General features: G+C 50.0%; 1 protein-coding gene across 4 annotated transcripts in view; it reads right to left on the reverse strand.

Moving 5' to 3' along the window:
* Positions 1 to 11,707: 11,707 nt before the first annotated feature.
* The window catches only part of Slc29a3 (solute carrier family 29 (nucleoside transporters), member 3), a 40,778-nt gene continuing 30,146 nt past the window's right edge, over positions 11,708 to 22,339 (reverse strand). For 2 of the 4 annotated variants that reach the window (XM_006514119.3, XM_006514120.3), the window contains one exon: positions 11,708 to 16,126. In XM_006514119.3, coding sequence (XP_006514182.1) covers positions 15,472 to 16,126 — 655 coding nt within the window. In that variant the 3' untranslated portion in view covers positions 11,708 to 15,471. Of the gene's footprint in view, positions 16,127 to 20,496; positions 20,660 to 22,339 lie in introns of all 4 variants that reach the window. The other 2 variants (NM_023596.3, XM_006514118.4) reach the window with 2 other exon arrangements.

Consider the following 22,339-nt stretch of genomic DNA (forward strand, 5'->3'; position numbering starts at 1 on the left):
AAATCTAATCCAATCCAACCCAATCCGGGCAGTGCAGCTTGGGAGGAGGAAGACAGACAGAGACCTGTGGATCACCACGCCACTCGAAGACCTGCCCTCCCACGCCTGGCACTGGCAGACCATAGACCTACAGGTACCACACCATGCAGGGCTGATGGAAGATGTCACCCAGGGGCCTGCCAGCCATGTGGCCAGCCTGTAGCAGGAACCACCACAATGTGCATGTTTGCGGTGGTCAGATGGAGAGAAAGAGAAATGGAGCAGCTTGCGCTTGCGCATTATGAAGAGAGACAGAACCAGAGACTCGCAGGTCGAGCAGAGTAACCTGGTGTGAGCAGCCAGCCCCTCCACCCAAGTCCACGGTCAGGTCCCAGCCCAATCTGTCTGTGAAGGCCATATCTGAATCCGGCCCAGCAGGAGTTGGTGTCAATGTCTGTAGTTCATGTTACCACTAGAAAACATGGGGATGTCTCTGGTCGGGACCACCACCAGGGACCATGCAGATGTCCAGGGGCTCTGCATAACTGGTCCCCACTCGTCACTAGATGCAGTGCTGCAGAGAACTGGCCCCATCTCTCACTGGCAGCACCACTCGGGAGAGCACCTGAGCCCTGCACCTCACCCAGGCAGCAAGATGGAGCTATCCCTGGTGGCAGGGGTGTGGGTGAGCTGGCCCGAGGGCATGAAGGTAAGAGAACCGACCTTGCCACTTGTCTGCCGTGGGGTAGCATGGATGCAAAGATGATGTCCCATCCCCACCTGACCCCCACCCCCACCCCTCACCACCTCTTGGTCAAGGGGGCGCAGGTGAGCCTCTCTCCCAAAGTTGGCGTGGGGTACGGTGGGTGACTCCCCATCGTCAGTAGCCAGGAGAGTTGACCCTGGGGTCATGAGAGCAGGGATGCCTAGCCCTGCTCCCTCACTGGCTATAGCACTCAGGAGAGCAGGCCCTCTACCCTGCCTGATAGGAAAGGCACAGGTGAGCCTGTGGAAAGAGTGGGAGAGCTGGCCCAGCCTCTCACAGGCTGCAGCACTTGGGAGAGTGAGCCTTGCAGTTTGACTGGACAGCACAGTGGAGCTGGCTCTGGAGGCGTGGGTGCTGGTGAGCTGGGCTCCGAGGGCATGCAAGGAGAAGAGCTGCCCCTGCCTCCCGCTGATGGTGGCATTGGGTGGTCTAGCCAGAGCAGTACCAGAGAGCTCGCCCTGGTGGTGCAGAGGAGGGAGAGCTGGAGGGCTGACCAGATCCAGGGTTCTGAACGGTTCCATCTCCAAATCTATATCATCTGCAAAGGGCTGGGATGCATGAAATGGCCAGCTCTGCTGATCCAAAGTGGCAGGATCTCCATGACACAGGGCAACAAGAGGATAACAGGGAGGAGTCCCAGTGAGGATCCAATATTGATGGAGTCACAGAAGCCAGAGACCTCGAACCAGAGCAGTAACTCATTGCAATGAACATTTGAGAGAAGATGTGTGGGCAGAGGGGTAGACTGTGGGACACACTGTGACATAATACAGCTTATATGTTGAGATGTCTTCTATGCTTTGTATTTGTTGTTTTTTTTTTGTGTGTGTGTGTGTGTGTGTATATGTATATATATATATATATATATATATATATATATATATATATATTTAACGGGGGAGGTTGCAAGGGCAAAAGGTGGATACAAGGGAACGGGGAGATGAGCAGGACTGGGGTGCATGATGGGAAACTCACAAAGAATCAATAAAAAGTTTAAAAACAAACAAAAACAAAACAAACAAACACAACAACAAAACCCACAAACCAAGTGTAGTAATACTTGCCTATGATCCCAGCACCCAGGGAACGAAGGTAAGAAGATTGATTGTCCCTGCATCTGTGGCCAGCCTGGGTTATAGTGTGAGACTCTGTTCCATACAGTATAACCCAAAACAATAAATAAAAAAAATAGAGGAGTTGGAGAGATGGCTCAGTATTAAGAGCACTGACTGCTCTTCCAGAGGTCCTGAGTTCAATTCCCAGCAACCACATGGTGGCTCACAACCATCTGTAATGGGATCTGATGCCCTCTTCAGGTGTGTCTGAAGACAGCTATAGTGTTCTCACATACATAAAATAAGTAATTTTTTTAATTAAATAAATAAATAATAGATTCAGGGCTGGGTACGTAGCTCAGTGGTAGAGTGCTAGCCTAACATATACCAGGCCCTGGGTTCTGTCTTCAATACTGCAAAAACAACAGAAACCAAAATAAAACCTTCACACAGAGTCAAACAAATCATTGCAGGCATGGTGTCACAGAGGGAAGGTGGTGACTGCTGGGTCCTCTTTTCACCTGGGCCAGCAGGGTCAGCTTGTGGCAAAGTGTGGCACTGGGCGCCCTAGTGACAGCTAAAGGGACTCTTTCTATCTCTTCCCTCCCCCAAGGGCAGGATGCTGGCATCCTGGAGGTAGGACCTACCTGTTGGGCAGCAGCAGCAGCTTAGGCAGAGTTCTGAAAAACCCAGGAGTGGTCCTGAGGTCCCTTTTCAGTGGGTGATAGAGGGAGGGCCCTGAATTCAAAATGGGAAACATATCCAACTCGCTACTCTAAAGTGACCAGGAAAGACAGCATTATGCTCATCCCAAGTGGCTGGAATTCAGGTTTGGAGACTCCTGCCTGGGTCTCCTATGAATGGTACCTACCCCATCTAGGGACTATTTACACTAACATGCATGCAAATGCTATAATGTAGGTAAACTTTAATAAGTAGAAAAAGACCAATTGTATTTATAAGTGAATGTTTCTGCTCCGTTGTTTTACTTACTTTTTATAAAAACAAAACCAACCACCACCACCACCACCGAAACCCAACCTGTGTACATGGGTTGACAAGAAGGCTCGGTGGGAGCTTGCCACCAAGCCTCATGATCTAAGTTTGATCCCCAGGGCCTAGATAGTGGAAGGAGAGAACTAACTCACCCAAGCTGTCTTCTGATCCATACATACATGGATCACATGCCTTCCCCAGCAAAACAAATCTTAACATTCCTGTGTATCACTAATAGAGGATCAATATCACCTGTCATAAACAGAGAGCAAGAAACCTTAGAAAGAACACTCATTCATTCCCGGTGGACAAGATCTTGAACCTGGGCTGACTCTCTTAAAAAGAACATAGGCCAGAGAGATAGGTCAGTAAGTAATTGCTTGTTGGACAAGCAAGAGGACTTGAGCTGTGCTCACCTTTAACCCCAGAACTTGAGAGACAGAGACAGGAAGATCTCTGTGAGTTCGAGACCAGCCTGGTTTGCAGAGAGATCTATGGTTCCTGCCCATGGAGGACTATGTATGGCCCTCGAGTAATGTTTCTCAACCTGTGGGTCCCAACCCCCTCTGGAGGTTGAAGTCAGATATTTACATTGCAGTTCATAACAGAAGCAAAAGTAGAGTTATGAGGGAGCAATGAAAATCATTTGATGGCTGGTGGATCGCCACAGCATGAGGAACTGTATTAAAGGGTTGCAGCATTAGGAAGGTTGAGAACCTCTGAGCTAGAGGAAAAGAAGTATTCAAGAAAGGAAGGAGCTGCGAGGTCTCTACTAATCTCTGCTAATCCTGGCTATACTCTCTAATAAGGACCAGCTATGAGTGTCTAGAAAAACAGTGAACAATGGGCAAGAAGAAACAAGAGCTGTGCCCACCTCCAAGGGAAAAGAGTTTCATTCTAGTAATGAAAAGATTTACAGAACACAGACAAGAGAACACACAGGAGCGTGGAGCCCTGGGCCCCACTGTGTAGCTCCTCCTGCCCTGACACACAGCCAGAATGCTGTTTGTTTGAACATTCTCTGGCTTCTCAGAATGTTGCTCAGTTAGAAGCATCTCCTAGGTATATGCATGGAGGTACCAACTTATTCCACCCATCCTGAGGCCTCCCCTGTGCTTGGGAGAGCCCTGCCCAGCCTGCCGATAGGGGCATAAGTGTAGGGCAGGGTCTACACAGTCTCTCCTCACAGGCTCTCAACGTTGGCAAGGGATTTAGGTGTCCCAGGTCCCTAGAACATGTTCCAGCATGGCTCCAGGCTGTTAGGTCCCTTTGGTTCTATGACTCTGTCCAGGGGATAAGATTTTTTAAAAGACTCTGAGAGCTTGTGCTAGTTTTATGTTCTCATGACTCTGATCAAATGCTTGACCAAAAAAAAAGGCAAGTTGAGGAAGTGTTGAGGTGGACTTCCGGCTTGAGGAGAAACAGTTCATCCGAGTGAGGAAAGGGTAGCAAGCCAGAATGCGATGCAATTAGTAACACTGCATCTACAGTCGGGAAACAGAAATAGAAGAGATTGCTGGTGCCCAGCTCTCTTTCTCCTTGTTATTCAGTCCCCAGCTTAGGTGCTGCCCACAGCTTAGGGGATGGTGCTGCCCACATGGGTCTTCCCCTCCCTGACAGACATGCCCAGAGGTGTGCATCCTAGTTGAGTCCAAATCCAGCGAGAGTGATGATGGAAGGGAGCCATCCAATGGCCCTGCGAGCACAACACGGGCTCGGAAAAACAAACTCAGCATCAGGTTCATGTCCCAGCATGATCAGAATTTTGGCATCCGCAAGACATTCGAGATCCTGGGCTTCAGAGTGGTCAGTGACTACTAGAGTCTCCCCAGTTCTAAGCCAGCCCTAATTCTCCCCCACATTTCCAGAGTCTGACCTTTACACAATAGGACAAAGTGGCTGACTTTTACACAATAGGACAAGATGTGAGGAATGGCAAAGAACAAAAAAAAAAAAAAAAACAGAAAAGGAAGAGTTGGGACTTTTGCCATCTCCTCACAACCACCCAGAGGCCAATCACTCAGCAGGAAGCTGGCATCAGCTGGCCTGACATGTTGGGGGGGCACCTGACCGTTCCATCCCTGGGAGCTTGGTAAGCAGAAGGTGAGCTCCAGACACCTCTTTTCAGAAAGGGGACTTTTGAAGACGCAAGGCCAGACTTCTGCATTTTTAGATCACAGGGCATCATTAGAAAATGCAGAAGGCTCAGTTTCTGTTTCAAAGAGTGCTTGCTGAGTGGCAGTGGCTCATTTCCCTCTTTGAGTCTCAGCAAAAACTCAGCAAATGTGAGAGAGAGAAAGAGAGAGAGAGAGAGAGAGAGAGAGAGAGAGAGAGAGAGAGAGAGAGAGAGAGACTGAGCCTTACCTCAGCAGCTAATGAGCCCCAGAGAGCAGGTAGGAGGTGTGACCCTCTCACTGCAGGTGGTGGCCCTGCACCCCACCTGGGTTCCAAAGATGCCTGCCAGAAGTGAAATCACAGCTCTGTATCTAGACTCGCCCCTCAGTCCTCACCCTTCTTCACCCCACCCCCGCCCCCGCCCTCCCTCAGGCCTCAGGTGAGAGGGAACAGGTGGAAAGATTTAGTGGGGGAGGAGGGAAGCCATGCATGGGGGCACACGGAGAGGCAAGATGTGGCACTTGAAATGCAGAGAGCACCCCAAGTCTGTGACTGTGTCTGCAGAAGTCTGAATGAGCTCGCAATGCACCTGCTCCTTCCGGAACCTTCCAGGCGAGCCCTCAGCCAGAACAGGAACAGATGAAGTCTTCACACCCTCTCTGGCCAGGGGCAAGCTCCTGACAACCGTCATCCATCTTTCAGAGCGTGGTGGTCCTCTTACAGGTTGCACTGGTGACATCTGGAGACTTGTCATCACTCCTGGGCTATGAAATGGGGTGGATCAAGCCCTCTGCGTCCTAGCAAGTGCTTCTGAAGGGTCTGATGAAACCTGCTGTGGCAGAACTGGTCCCAGAGGCCTTCAACCTCGGCTGCCTCTGCTGCATACAGCTGCATGCCTCGGTCTCTACTTCGGGTCCTCTGACATGTCCATGCTAACTAATGCCTGTTCTGGGTGTGACTCCATGGTTGACCGTTCCTCTGTTTTCTCAGACACCAAACAGTGACTTCAAACCGGCCATGGGACGATACCACAAGGGCACCTATCAGGCCTTTTCAGATGCACAGCTTCTGCCCTGTGCCAGAGCCACTTGCCAGAGCCACTTCCTGAATTGTGCGGGATGTGACTGGCTTAGTGTATGACCAGAAATGAAACTTTGGGTAGATTTGCTTCACCCTCTAGCTTCCCTATGGGGCATCCTCCTATCCCTGAGAGCAGAGAGCAGACTTGCTCTCTCATGATGTCACCTGCCAGCCAAGGCTCTAGACCTGGGTCACCATCTTGTCTCCTTTGTTCCTCTTTATGGTACCAGCACCGGGGAGAACAAGTAATCCTCTAGCCAGGGGTGACCAGCTAGTTCTGCATGGATTGGTTCAATCTTCACAAGAAGTCATGGCGACAGGCCCACAAGGAACCAGACCTACAGAGGCTTGTCCAAGGAAGGTCACTGACCAACTGGAAGGAGTCAGGTTCAAAAAGTCTTTTGTTCTTTTAACTGAGGTTTTTATTTTGTTTCATGTGCATTAGTGTTTTGCCTGCATGTGTGTCTGCGTAAGGATGTTAGATCCTCTGGAACTGAAGTTCCAGACCATTGCGAGCTGCCATGTGGGTGCTGGGAATTGAACAATGAATGCTCTTAACTGCTGAGCCATCGCTCCAGCCTCCCAGAAGTCATTCTTGAGCAGAGCCCCATCTAGCATAGGTTGATCTAGTTGGAGCCTAAGTTGGAACACGGACAACACTCTCTGTTTCTGACTCTGATGATCTGGACCCAGCCCTGACTCCTCCTATCCCCAAGGGAGGCAAACACACTGCAGTCCATGACCACAGGGATTTGGTGAATTCCTGATCCCACCCAGAAACCCCAGATTAAGACCTGGATATGGGTCTTAGAATAAGGCAGGAAGACCGTGTGAAGCCCAGGGCTCTAGAATGTTCTGCCCCAGCGGCATGCTTTCTCCAGCAAGAGTGTTCCTCCTAAACATTCCCAAACAGTAACACCAAATGGGGACCAAGTAATTTAAATATCTGAACCTATGGGGGACACTGTCACTCAAGATACCATATTGTTTTGTTTTGTTTGAGACAGAGTTTCTCTGTGTAGCCCTGGATGTCCTGGATTCTGTAGACTTAGCTGACCTAGATCTCACAGAGAGATGCTGCCTCTGCCTCCCAAGTGCTGGGATTAAAGGGGTGTGCCACTGCTGCCCAGCCAAACCACTACATTCTATTCCCTGGGCCTCATAGGCTTCATAACCTGAAATCATCCTCCCTGTTCAGCAGGCTGCTCCCACCTCAGCCACGAGTTTTAACGGAAGGACTTTTGGGATATCCATCACTACATCGATATCACACAAGGATTCTCTAATATTCAGGCCTTTTAGAACACAGTTCCCCATGAACCCTCACCAGAATCACGTTTAAAGGTGTTTGTGGCAATAGAGTACTTTTCTACCATGTCCCACAAAACTCTCATTGCTCCATTCCTGTTCCTGTGTATGTGTGTATATGTGTGTTCATGTGTCTGTGTACTGTGAGCATGTGCACACAAGAAACAGAGGGCCACCTCTAGATCTTTCTCAGATACCATCCACTGTCCTTTTTGAGGGACAGAGTCCCTCACTGGCCTGGGACTTGCACGTAGGTTAGGCCTGTGAACCCTAGGAAACCTGCCTGTTTCCTAGGCAGCTCCATGCTGGGATTACAAATATGCCAGGGGGAGGCTTGGGGTATCGAACTTGGGTCCTTGTACTTGCAAGGCGAGCACTTTGCCGACTGTGCTACATCCCAGCAACACAGATCTCGAAATAAAAGTGCACTGTTCTGCGGCACCTCGATTCCAGTGCCGATTTCTGTCTCTGCATACTCATGTAAACAAACAAACATTAAAGGAAGCCATGTCCTGGGCTTAGAGGCTTCCGAACAATAGAAAGATATGCCTTACAGTTCCGGAGACCAGGAAGTCTGACACCAAGACGACAGAGGCTTAATCCTGGCATCTGCTCTCCACTTCACTAATGACCGTCCTCTTAGTTCTCACTGGAAGGGATGGGAGCACTCTCGGACTTCTTTCATAAGGCCACTGACCCCACTCCTGAGGACCAGACGGTTATTGTGAGGTCACCTTTGAGAGCCCTGACCTCCTAATGCCATTGGCTATGGAGTTAAGGTTTCTTTCCATACATGAGTAGAAGGACATTCAGTCTAGTGTAGCAGGGGCTATTCTGATGCATTCTACACATGTCCATCATCTTGCAATGGGCGGTGCTACAACCACATTGACAAACTGAGAACCGGGTGGAGGACACTGAGCTGGCCTGCCGTCACAGTCACACAGCCAGGAAGAGGAGGGGCTGCACATCCACGTCCACACCAGTGGGCTGGATGGTGGCTCAAGCTCTTGTCCTAAGGATGGCACCTGCGTTTTAGTTTGTTCCATTTGTTTTATATTTTTTTAAAGATTTATTTATTTTTTATTATATGTAAGTAGCTGTCTTCAGACACTCCAGAAGAGGGAGTCAGATCTCATTATGGATGGTTGTGAGCCACCATGTGGTTGCTGGGATTTGAACTTTGGACCTCCGGAAGAGCAGTCAGGTGCTCTTACCCACTGAGCCATCTCACCAGCCCCATTTGTTTTATATTTATCTGTGCTCGTGGTGGGGGCAACCCTTTCTCTAGCTTAGCCTTTAACTACCCAAGCGAGGAGGCTGGTCTAAGGGTCAGAGTATGTAGCAAGTCAGCTCCCGTGCCTTCCCTTTCCATCCCCAGCTCTCCTGACTCTGGACTGGATGTGCCTGGGAGGCCGACCCAGAAGTATTTGCATAGATAGATGCTAGCAAGGCCTGGATCAGGGCAAAGGTGAGCACTGAGCCACTGGGCAGAGTATGGTCACACACAGGGAAGCTGCTGGCCATTTCAACAAGCTGATTAAACAGCAAGAAGTGGAAAGAAACCAAGTTGCTAAGAGCTGAGAACATACCGTCTTTACCACTATGGTTTGGAGTTAAGCTCAGGGCAGCCTGAAGTTGTGCTTGCTCACAGTCTGAGGTCAAGGCTACTTTTTTTTTAATCGACCACGTGGCTGAGGCTAAAGTGGGAGGGGAGAGCTGTGTACCTGTCTATGGTGCCTGTAGGCAATGCTACAACTTGTGTTGTGCTGTGCACTTTGTGTGGGTGGGAAGTAGGCATGTCACACTGTCACAGGCATGGGACTGACTGTTGTCCTTGCTCTTGAGACAAGGAAACAAGATATAGGAAGGCTGGCTTGCATTCCAGTGAGATTTCTTTGTTTTGTTTTGTTTTTAAAGATTTATTTATTTTATGTATGTGAGTACACTGTAGCTGTCTTCAGACACCTGAAGAGGGCATCAGATCCCATTACAGATGGTTGTGAGCCACCATGCGGGTGCTGGGGATTTGAGCTCAGGACCTCTGGAAGAGCAGTCAGTGCTCTAACCCACTGAGCCATCTCTCCAGCCCCCCAGTAAGACTTCTTGACACTCACACTGTGTCTCATGTCCCACTGTTCATGCTGGAGTGACAGTCACAGCAGTCCACGCTATGGGGAAGGAAGGGTACATGGGAACTGGGGCACCAGGGCCTTAGCAATCCCAGATCCCTTGCCTAGCAAGAGGAGGAAGAAGATGTGTGTGCTCTGGGCTGGGGCAGGATTGAAGTGGGCCCAGGTTAGCAGAGGTCTAATGCAGCTTACCTCTTAGTTCAACGGAACCAGCACCAGGCCAGGGTTCTGAGCAATACATCCAGATGGCAGAAAATGGAAACAGGCAATGTGTATAATGAACCAAGGAGAAGAAGCCAGGCATGGAGGAACAGACAGTTAAGCATGGTGCTTGGGAGGCTGAGGCGGAAGAATCTTGAGCCTCTCTCAACAACATAAAACCAGGGCCACGGAGAAACTTCAGACTTCAGGAGAACAAGAAAGGAGGCTGGGTGAGGACTTGTGAGTCTCTGAAGGACTGGGTTTAATTTCCATCTCTGTTCCTCAGTAGCTGAGTGGCTCTGGGAAAGTCAGTAAAGCTCACCGAGCCTCACTGAGCACGTATGGTCCAAGGCAGGGAACCTACATAGAAGAATCCTCCACCTACGGCAAGATGCTTGCACGCCACAAGTCATTGTGGCCAGAAGACTCAAGGCGGAGAGCAGGGCAGCTAAACCCATGGGCTGCTCACAAGCTGTCTCGTGTCTGCCCCTGCCTGGAACTGCCCTTTCTTTCCCTGCTCCCCTTTCTGAGAGGGACGGCTCTTCGGCTCTTCGGTAATATGCCCATTCAGGCGAGTCAAAAGGAGATAACCCTGCCAGCTGATCAGCTACTTCTCCTCTATACCCAGGACGAGCATGAATTCATCCCTCTGTCTGGATGCTACCAAACCACAGCTTCTATCACCTTTCCGTCCATTCAGATGCTAACTCTGGTCCCTAAGAGCCAACCCCTCCACCAGAGCATGTGAGAGCAGTCTAATTCCCCCACCCCCACCCCACCTCGTGTACACTTGTGCATGTGCACACCGTGCACACACACATGCACACACACACACACACACACACACACACACACACACCACAGCTGCTTCTATTTAACCAGACACTTCTAGCACACCCAAGGCTGGGATGGGTCAACCCCCTGGACCCACACCAGAGACCACCCACAGCATTACACTGGGATTGGAAGGTAGGTTTTTTTTTTTTCTTTCTTTTTCTTTTTTCTTTCTTTTTTTTTTTTTTTTTTTAACTAGGTTCAAGTTTAGAAAACCTCTCAAGGGCATCTTCTCCCATTCCTCAGCCGAGTGGGAGTGTGATCAGACCACGGTAGGGAGTGTAAGCTGGTGCCACTGGAGGGGATTACACTGCCTCCCACTTAATCAGCATCTGCAAGATCCCCCAGCCCGTGCTCCCCCACTGCCTTTTGGCTCAGAAGTAGTCATGTCTTGGAGATGAGCTCTCCTCTCCGTCTAATAAAGTTTTCTGGTCCCCGAGCCAGCCCTCCTCCCAGAACAGCCTCTCAGAAGCCCTTGTTACCTATGAAACCAGAACTTGCCCTCTGGAAACCTATGACAGCAGAGGTGACAGCCCCACTGGGCAACACCTTGGACAGGAGGACGTCTCCCTGCCTACCCTCAGCTCACCTGCTTCCTCCCTCCCCGGTAGCTGTATAATTCTCAGTGACATATGTTGGACAGGAGGGTGGAGGAGGAAGTCTCTGCCTCTCTCCTGAGATCACAGCTCTCTGGACCTGCCCCTGCTTGCCCCAAACAAGGTCCCGTGTGTGTGTGTGTGTGTGTGTGTGTGTGTGTGTGTGTAGTCTAGAAGAGCTTGCTGCTGTCCCTCCTCCGGCTAAGCCTAGGAGGGACACTTTTGCTGGTTCTTGAATGGTAGGATGGCGCATCTCCATTGTCTCTGAGACTGGCTTGAGGATCACCCTGGAAACACACTCGCCTGCAGGGATGTTTCCAGAGAGATGTAACTGAGGAAGACCTGCCCTGCATGTAGGCAGTGCAGCACCGTCGGTGGACTGAGGTCCTAGACGTGCACACAGAATGATCAGCCACTTCCACATCCACTGCTGTGCCTTTCCACCTTGACGACAGAGGACTGTGTCCCCTCTAAAACTGTGAGCCAGGAGAAACCTTTCCTTTCTTAGGCTGCTTTATCAGGCATTTTGTTACAGCAATGGGGAAGGTAACAGGTCCCAAAGCCTTCCCTGCATCCCTCCAAATCACCCAACCTTAGCACACTGCTTCCTGCCAAGGCCACAATTAATGGAGACACCAACCAAGCTCACATTGAGAATCCCAGGATTTATTATGCCCTCGAACCAAGGACCCCAACAACCCGTAAACATGACTGTTAAAAAGATTTCCCCATGCCCTAAATAGGCTGTAGGTAGACCACTGGACCATACAGTCCTCATCTGGAGACCAGGCCTACCAGGCTCAGTCCCTGACAAAGGGAGCCTCAGGAGCCCAGGCCTCAGAGAGGAAGGCTTAGAAGGCCTGCCTTGTGCGGGCTTTCTTTCCAGCTAGTTAGCCTGCCCTCAGGCACAGAGCCCAGGAACCAGCATGTGCTGGGGCCCTGCAAGAAGCAGGTGTGGCCGCAGGCCCCGTGAAACCCACTTGTTTACTGCCTTGCCCGAGCATGCACAGTGAGGCTGCATGTGTAGGCTGCCTGCCAGGCTGGACAGTTCCTCGTGATCCAGACCTGTCAGCCTATCTGTGAACGACCTAAGCTCATTCCTGGAGCATGTGTGAATTCTGATTGGATGAGGTGGGGGTGGAGCTAGAAGGAAGTGAGTCGGTGCGAGTAGAGAGAAAAGTTTAGCCCTTGCTGCGAGAAGGATGGAGTAGTAAAAGCTGCTGTTGTAAGTGGTAGAAGTTAGCTGTTGTAAAAGAAGCCAGTAGTAGTGAAGAGAGTTTGTTTAGCCCTTGCCCTAGGTAGAAGCCAGAAGTAGAATAAGAGTAGCTTAGCCCTTGCCCTAAGAAGAAGCTGCTGGGGAAGAGAGCTGTAAAAGAAAAAGCCTGAAGTAAAGTTGCTGCATGAACCCGACCTGTGTCCCTGTCGTTCCTGTCGCTGGCCAGAGTAGGACGACGACAAATGGTAGCCCATACGGGGAACGGGGAACTCATCGCGTAGGTCGGCAAAGGTAAGTAAAAAATTTTTGGTAAGCAGTGATAAACAGCAGTAGGAAATTTTAGTAAACGGAGGTAAGGAAATTTTGGTAAGCAACCGTATTTAAAGAAAGCACAGGCCTGTGAGGTTCCCAGGAAAAAAGGGGCGAAGCATTAAGGTTCTCAGGTATAGAGATGACGGTAAGGTTCCCGGGAAAAAAGGGACGAAGCATTAAGGATCTCAGGAATAGAGACGAAAGGAATTTCAGCAAGTAAAGAAAGCATAGGCCTGATAGGTTTCCCAGAAAAAAGGGGACAGAGCACTAAGGTTCTCAGGAATAGAGACGAAGGGAATTTAAACGATATGGGTTCAACTGCGACTAAAATGACAGTAAAAATGTTAGCCATTTGGATCTTGGTCAGGGCATGCTTGAGGGACGCTAGCGGAAAGAACAATGCTGAGATTGCTTCTCAGGCTAGCCGCCGAAAATCTAAACAGCTTAGACAACAAACCAAAGATAAAAAAAGAGAAGAAGGAATCTAGCTCTGAAGGGTCTACTAGTGACAGCGATGGGACCAATAGCAACAGTGACATCTGTAGTTGGATGTTCCGCTGGAGGTTGAGGCGCTGTAGGCCGCCCGAACTGTCAGCCCCTCTGTTGCCATCTCCTCCCCCCTTTAAAGATGAGGGAGACAAAAAGGGAAAGCGTAGTATGGATGATATTTTGATTTGTGGATCCTCTAATGTGGAAGTGGAAGAAGTATTTGGGACTCTAACTAAATAGTTGGAGAAGTGGAATTTGGTGATAGCCCCAGAAAAGGTTCAAAAGACAGAAGTAAAACACTATTTAGGTACTAAATTGAGAGATGGGATAAAATGCATACCTTGAATGATTTTCAGAAATTGTTAGGAGATATCAATTGGATTCGGCCCTATTGTAATTTTCCCAATGCAGAGTTATGCCCGTTATTCGATATTTTAAAAGGAGATTCCGATTTACAATCTCTTCTCCAATTAACACCCTTAGCCAGAGCTTGGCTCATATGTCAGGAATATGTGTAACCTCTGTTCAGTATCAGAATTTTTCCAGAGCTGCAAATCTGTCTTGTGCAATTGGTGTGATGATGCTAGGAAATTAGACTCATGATCTTGACACAAAGATGAAGGAATTACGGGCATCGATTGTTGCCGTGAACAACACCCATGTGGAGATTGCAACTGCAAAGCAATGGATGGAGATCATCCAGGAAACTGTGGGACTCTTTAAAAAATTGGGGAGGGATGGCCTTTTGAGCGCTCCTGCTGACTGTTGTGTATGGAGGAATGCTTTGGTGGATAGCACATATGCGAAGGCGGCACAGGGCTGATAAACAAGGCTATGGTAGCCTTGGAAGCAGGAACATTCCCCTAATATTGGCTCAACATGCTGGATCAGTAATCAATGACGGGTAAGACCCTCACGTGCGCATACCAACCTAAGACAGGATGGCGAAAGTGAGTTCGTCACTCCGATGATGGGTAAGGATGTGGCACGAATGGGGGCAACCTAAGACAGATGCTGATCCCAGAGCTACTAATTAAACAAAAAGGGGGAGATTCGGGAAGCAGGTGCAGCCTCAGGCCCCGTGAAACCCACTTGTTTACTGCCTTGCCCGAGCATGCACAGTGAGGCTGCATGTGTAGGCTGCCTGCCAGGCTGGACAGTTCCTCGTGATCCAGACCTGTCAGCCTATCTGTGAACGACCTAAGCTCATTCCTGGAGCATATGTGAATTCTGATTGGATGAGGTGGGGGTGGAGCTAGAAGGAAGTGAGTCGGTGCGAGTAGAGAGAAAAGTTTAGCCCTTGCTGCGAGAAGGATGGAGTAGTAAAAGCTGCTGTTGTAAGTGGTAGAAGTTAGCTGTTGTAAAAGAAGCCAGTAGTAGTGAAGAGAGTTTGTTTAGCCCTTGCCCTAGGTAGAAGCCAGAAGTAGAATAAGAGTAGCTTAGCCCTTGCCCTAAGAAGAAGCTGCTGGGGAAGAGAGCTGTAAAAGAAAAAGCCTGAAGTAAAGTTGCTGCGTGAACCCAACTTGGTGTCTGTGTCGTTCCTGTCGCTGGCCAGAGTAGGACAACGACAGGGCCCTAAGTCTGAGTACTGGCCATTGCAGAGGGGACCTCAAATCCAGGAGCCTCTCTTAGAACAGGGAGCCCTGAGATTCTCTCCCACCTCAATGTCAGCTGGAAAGAGTGAGGCTGGCTTCTGGCCTTGTGACAATACAAATTAGAGATGGGCTACTTATGAGCTATGACTGTAACATACCCCACTCTTTACAATTGCGTCTTTTTTTTTTTGAGACAGTGTCTCCTGTAGCCCAGGTTAGCCTCAAACTCCCTAAATAGCTGAGGATGACCTGAACTTCTGACCCTGCTGCTTCCACCTTTCAAGAGCTAGGATTACAGGCTTTCACTAACATGCCCAGCTTATTCGGGGCTGGGGATAGGAGCTGGGGCTCTATGGAGGCTAAACAAGCATCCTACCAACTGGGCTAGATCCTGGCTACAACCTCACCCTGCCCTTCAGTCGGCTCTGGAGTGTTCTCTGGAAGTGTTTGGAATGTCTCAGGGTTTTTGTTTTTAGCTTATTTTTTGAGAAAAGGTTTCACTATGTAACCAGGCTGGCCTTGAACTCACAGTGGGCCTCCAGCTTCATTCTCTTGAATGCTGAGATTACAGGTATGAGCCAGGCTGGGCTGTGTTTGGAATGTCTCCTTGCCCAAGATGTGCAAGGATGTGGCTCACAAGCAGTCTGAGAGAAAGGCAGTCTGAGTGGGCTCTGCTCTGCATCAAACAAAATGTCAACCCCTTGCTTAACACCTCGAGACCTTGGCTTACCCTGTCCATCTCCTAAGGACCCAAGCCTCACACACTCACACAGTACCCACATCCTTGCCGCCCCCTCCTAGATAAAGTGTTCAAGCAGGGCCGCGCAGGCTGAGCCCAGCATCAAGCCCACAGACATATAGAACAACATCACAACACTGGTGGCCTCAGCCAGCTCCCGGGGCACAATCTTGGGCCCATAGATGAGCACCAGCGTGCTGAGGTAGCCGTTGCTGAGCCCCAGGAGGCAGGTGAAAAGCACTGGGTAGATGTCCGACTGGAAAAGCACCTTGGTCAAGTGTGAGCGCGGCTGGTAGTTACAGAGCAAGAAGAGAGGCACAAGGCAGAACCGAGAGACCACCAGTCCGGGGAGCAGCTTGCTCCTAGGACCTGGCACCTGGATCCAGGCTGTGACCTGTCGGCCGCAGAGGTCAGCAAAGTTGAAGAGGAGGAAGACGGTGAGGGGCACGAAGAACTTGGAGGTCCATGGAGAGCCGGTGCCTTTGTGCATGGACTGGATATTGGTGGAGATGGCGGGGATGATGAAGGCCGTGACAAAGTAGAGGGAAACTGCGCAGAACCCGAGGCTAGCCGTCTTCTTCAGGATGGGTCCAAGGGGCGGTGTGTGCATCACTCTGGATGCAGGGGCCACAGAGGAGGCGCTGGGAGCATCCTGGGATGGGTTGTCTTCACCAGAAAACACTCGAACTGGGGCAACTGGCCTCATGTAGTACCTGCAGGGACAGGGACATGGTCAGTGGGTCCCTGTGGACCTGAACTCCAGGGCCACAGAAGGAAGATGGCAGAATCTGCATAACCACTGTGCCCTCAGAGACCCAACAGGCAAAGTCCAAGCCCTGGAACCTCTAAGCCCAGGATTCCACAGCATGACATAGGAGGGGTGAGTTGTTAAACATGGCCTGTGTTTATCCCTGTTCAGTCTGCCAGGTTGGACTTGAGTCCCTGGATCAAAGGTAGTGGCCACACCATGAGCAGAGATAGGAAACCAGCCCTGATCACTGCACGGGAAATGGAGTCCCCCCTAGCCTGGTGTTGGGGTGTTGGAAGCGGGGGGGTGTTGGGGTAAAAACACCCAGGGATGTAAAATGTAAGCAGAGTGTGGTGTCTCAGGTCAGCAGGCCTGGCACTTGGGAGGCTGAGACAGAAGGATTGCAGTGAGTTTGGGATCACCTTAAGCTTCATAGTGAGACCCTATCTTAAAACCAAACAGCTAAGATGGTGTGAGGGAAGGGGGATAACAAGGATGTACAGATGTGGCTCAGTTAGAAGGGAGCTGGCTTAGCATGCAGGAGGTCCCTCGGTTTGATCCCCAGTAACACATAAAACCACATGGAAGCTCATCTGTAATCCTGGCCCTTAGGAGTCAGGAGTTCAAAGTCATCCTAAGCTACACAGTGAACTGAAGCCACCCTGAGCTACACAGTGCATTCCAGGGTAGCCTGGGCCACAGAGTGAGACCCTGTCTCAACATAATCAATGCTCCCCCCACAAAACCCTATGAAATTACACACACACACACACACACACACACACACACACACACAGAGAGAGAGAGAGAGAGAGAGAGAGAGAGAGAGATTCTGAAACAAACGTAGAACCCAGCTATACAGATCTTAAGCCCTCAGCCTTAATGACTACATACATTTTATAAAGAACACACACAACAGCCTAGGTCACGCATCCCAGCATTCACAAACACATACCTATTGCAATCTGGACAAGCTGACTTGTGGCCACCCTGTCACTCACATGGCTCTATGGCCCTCCATTCTGTCACTGTATCACAGCTGGAGCATTGCACCTTAACGACCCCCCCTAGAAGTGACATGCAGGTTGCCTGGCCCTTCCATACTGCCTGTCCCAGGGCAGTGTGTAATCTACATATATTCACGGGCACACCAGAAGAGATCCATGGATTCAAAGACTTGTACTTTTAAAATTCTGAGATGTCTCAACAGGTAAAGATGCTTGATGCTATAGCTGACAACATGAGTTAGATACCTGGAACCTGTGCTGTGCATGGAGAGAGCCAACCTTTTTATGTTGTCTTCTGACTTCCATATGTACACCATAGTGCACACACACACACACACACACACACACACACACACACACACATACACACAGGGGGCACATAGAAAGGGGACAGGCTGGAGAGATGGCTCAGCAGTTAAGAGCACTATTGCTCTTCCAAAGGACCAGAGTTCAAGTCCTGGCATCTACCCAGTGCCTCATAGGTGTCTATAGCTTCAGTACCAAGGGACCTGACACCCTCACATAGATACACATGCAGGCAAAACATCAATGCATGTAAAAATTTTAAGAAGCTGGAGAGATGGCTCAGCAGTTAAGGGCACGGACTGCTCTTCCACTGACTAGGGTTCAAATCCCAGCACCATCATGGCAACTCACAACTGTCTGTTTCTCCAAAATCTGATATTTTCACAAAGAAATACATGCAGGCAAAACACCAATGCACATAAAATAAAGGTAAATAATAACAAAAATATTTTTTTAAAGAGAGGGGATTTATTACAGTGGCTGTCTTAGCTGTTCTATTGCTATGAAGAGAAACCATGACCACAGCAACTCTTAGAAAAGAAAGTATTTAATTGGGGGTGGCTTACAGTTTCAGAGGTTCAGCCCATTATCATCATGGTGGAAAACATGGCAAATGGCAGACAGACACGGTGCTGGAGAAGTATCTGGGAGTTCTATATCCTGATCCACAGGCAGCAGGAAGAGAAAGCCACTGGGCCCGAAGTAAGCTTTTGAAACCTCAAAGCCCACCACCCTCCCCACCCCACCCCACCCCACCCCACTCCACCACCTGCCCAGTGACATACTTCCTCCAACAAAGTCACACCTCCTCCAATAAGGCCACGCCCCCAACCCTTCTCAAGTAGTGCCACTCCCCTGTTGACTAAGCATTCAATTATATGAGCTATGGGGACCATTCTTATTCAAACCACCACAATGGCTTACAAGCTGTGGTCCTGTTAGTCCAACAGTGGCTGTCTACTACCAGAAAGTCCAAAAACCCAGCAGTTGTTAATCCAGGAGACTAAATGTCTCAGCTAGTCTTCAGTATATGCCAGAATCCTGTTAGTGAAGGGAGATGGAGAGCAAGCAGGCAAAGAGAGAACGCTTCCTCTTTCCGTATCCTTTACACGGTCTGCCACCAGAAGGTATGACCCAGATTAAAGGTGCATTTTCTCACATCAAAAGACCTGGACTAAAAGTGGGTCTTCCCACCTGAAATGATTTAAATAAGAACTCCCCGAGCCTCACAGCTGTATCCAGCGGCTTGGGTTTCAGTCAGTTCCAGATGCAGTCAAGTTGACAACTAGGAATGGCCATCACACACTGGCTTACCAAGCATCTCCTGCCACTGGAGGTAGCTTCCTGCAGTGTTGAGCGTGCTTGGTTGTCTCTATGGAAGCTCCTAGGAGGCCCTCAGATCAGAAGGATTAGCCGCCTCTGCAGGATCCCTGCCCTGCACACTCTCAACCTTCAATACCATCCATCTTTTTATGCCTTCCGTTGGGGTACTTTGCCTTGCTGGGTGACCTTGCCTGATCCTCTCAAGCTCTCTGGGCCTCAGCTGTCTGAAAGGCAGGAGGCGCAGGCAGACCGATTTCAGTGTGCCAGAAAACAAAAGGCTTGAGATACATGGAGGCAGTTCATTGCTGACACCTGGTCCTGGTTTCCACCATAAATCTGCCTTTCTTTTAGATTCCCAGTTAGACTTGCACCTCATTGAGCCTCAGTTTCTTCTGTGTAAGATAGCAGTTTTATAGAGGCAGGCGGTGTCTTAGTTAGGGTTTCTATCGCTGTAATGAAACACCATGACCAAAAAGCAACTTGGGGAGGAAAGGGTTTATTCACCATACACTTCCACATTGCTATTCATCACTAAAGGAACAAGGACAAGAACTCAAGCAGGGCAGGAACCTGGAGGCAGGAGCTGATGCAGAGGCCATGGAGGGGCGCTGCTTACTGAATTGCTTTCCCTGGCTTGCTCAGCCTGCTTTCTTATAGAACCCAGGGCCACCAGCCCAGGGATGGTACCACCCACTGAAGGGCCCTAGGGACTTTCACCAGCCTTACACCCACCCGCCTAGGGTCAAGGCTAGGCCAAGTTCCATTCTCCACCCACAGGATCAGTGTAGAGTAAAAAATCCTCAGAATGTACTGACTGATAGTTACCTGACCCTCTGGGAAGCCCCAGGTAGAGTTCAAATGCATATGATGCTTGCTAGCCAATAGATTTAAAGGTCAATATGCTTAGCCAAGAAGTTTGAACTGTACCCTTGCTGATGTAACCTGTGCCCCTGTGATGTAAAAACTGCTTGTAATAGCCATTCGGGGTCGCCTTCTTAGTAACTTGTCTTGAGGGACCAATTGAAGGTCGACCCCAGCGTGCCGGAAAACAAACCTCTTGCTTTCGCATTGATCTGCCTTGCCTTGGTGTCTCACTCAGGGGCATCTTGAAGGAAGTACCACTGACTGAGGATTGGGGTCTTACATCACAATGGGCTGGGCCCTCCCCCATCAATCACTAATTTAAAAAATGCCTTGCCACTGGATCTAATGGAGGCATTTTCTCAACTGAGGTTCCCTCCTTTCAGATAACTCTAGCTCATGTTAAGTTGACATAAGTGTAGCCATCACAGAAGGTCCAGAAGCCCAGGCCAGTATCTCCCAACTCTGAGCTCAGAGCAGTGGAGCAGGTGAAGGGAATCATCTGTGTGACTTGGGGCTCTTGCACTGGGAGCCCCTTTGTAGTGGGATATAGTCAGGGGCGTGTCCAGTGTTAGGAACTGTTTCCTTACTCAATCCCACTTCCATTGCCTTTCCCGACCACAAGCTTTCAGGCAATACTGGTTTAGAGGTGTGGTCAGAGCCAGCTCCTCCCACCCAAGACCGATTTACAACACAACTGAGGGACCGGGGAACAAAACTCCTTCATGCTTCAGCCCTCTGAAAACTCACAGTCCTGGGGGACAGTCAACCGATAGGGACAGGGACCTATGATCCAATCAGATGACCAGGTGTGGAGGGCAGGGCAGGGGAACCTCACCTGGCATACTCCAGTTGGGACAGCAATAGATAGAGTCCCATACAGAGCCCAAGGAAGACTGCTGCCATGAGGAAGAAGGCTAGCGTGCTGTCCCGCACATCACTGGATGCTGCCAGGTCCACCAGCAAGGCCACGGCACTGACTGTCCCTCCCATGGCTCCTCCTATGGAGATCAAGAGGACACCGCGAGGATATCACAACGGGCTCAGGAGGGCAGATGGTCTCAGAATCCAACCCCCCTCACCACCACCCCTCCCCCATGACATTGAAAACGCCTTGGTGCTCACAGCATATGAAACTGGACAGGAGGTTGGGGATGAGGAGAGGTGAGTCCCTACAGTCTGAGGTTCAGAGCTTTGGACAGCGGGCAAGTGTTTCTGTCCACCTTACTGCCTCTCCCATACTTCGGGAACTGCCCTTGGTGCCGGTAAACAATTATTTCAACTTCCCCCAGATAAGTTCTTCAGCCCAGTGGGGCCGGAAGCCAGGACTTGAGGGCAGGCAAAACACAAACTAGCACAGTGATCGTGGGGACTCATGCTGTGTGATCCCTGACAAGCCTCTTGACCTCTCTGTGCCTCAGCTCGATCCCGTGGAAGTGGGAGTGCCCACCCTTAGGACTGCTATAGGGATTAAAAGGATTATTGCTTGTTAAACAGAGTCTGACGCAGACAGGAGCCGAACGCTGAGTAAATCTTCAGGTTCCCAATTAGCTATTTGGCTACTGCCATCTTTCCCACATCAAAGCAGAAGCAATGGGGTAAACCGTTTGCCAGGGGGAGTGCCCACTTCTGAGAAGCCTTAATCCCCACCTGGGCGCTCTGGAAGAAGTGGGGTTAGCTCAGAGAGCCGGCTCGGTGGCCGCCAGGAGGAAGAGATCTTAACAGCCCTGCCGACTGATCCCCTCTCTCTTCCAACTTGAATCTACAATATTATCGGCAGCCACAAACCGGGCCTCCGGGAGCCCATCCTTCATGACTCTCTCTATCTCATCACTTATGGAAATATATGCAAATGAGGACTTTGAAAAAAAAAAAAACCACCCGCACGAAACAAATGAATTGTTCCTCAGATGCCAACATGCACGGGATTCACAGATGGGCTTCTCTGGACCAAACAGCAAAGGGGGCTCAGGGTGCCGGGGGCTGGAAAACTGAGGCAGCTCAGTTGGCCCAGGGTGCTGGCCTGGTGCCGGGGAGGACCGTGCACTGCAGTGCTGACACGGAAGTCTTAGTTTCACCTGTTCTTCTTATTCTTTGAGGCAGAGTCTCACTTATGTGGCTCTGATACTCACATTCCTCCTGTCTCGGTCTGTGAAGTACAGGGTTATAGGGCTGTGCCATATAGCCCACACTTTTGAAAAACTAGACCTTCAAAAAAAAAAATTCCCAGGAGACACTTTTCTCTAGAGATCTTCAGGTAGACTAGTGGGGCCGTGTGCCCTTGTAGGGCTGAAGCCATACTGAAGAGCTCAACGAGATGGGGCAGGAATGAGAAGATGCGGGAAAAGAGCCTCTTTCTGAGGCCAGTCAGCAGTTGACAGAGGGATTAGTGTTTGACAGCCATTCCTCTGGGCCCGGCCCTGCTTTTCTAGAAGCTGTGCCAGGAACGTGTTGACTGTATTCAGAAAACCCAGTGACAAGTTCATTTCTATTTTATTTTGGGCCCAAGGGTTTCCTGGGATAGAGGAGAAGCCTAATCCTATATCAAAAATGGCAAACAGACGGGTCTCATATCTAGCCTCTGATCCACAGAGAGTAATTGCCTCAAGTGCTGGCTTGAGAGGGAATTAGAGGCTCCGGAGGAAAGATAGGGATCTATTAGTGATGTCTGGCACTGGTAT

Source organism: Mus musculus, chromosome 10, assembly GCF_000001635.26.
Source record: "Mus musculus strain C57BL/6J chromosome 10, GRCm38.p6 C57BL/6J".
In the NCBI taxonomy this organism is placed as follows: domain Eukaryota; kingdom Metazoa; phylum Chordata; class Mammalia; order Rodentia; family Muridae; genus Mus; species Mus musculus.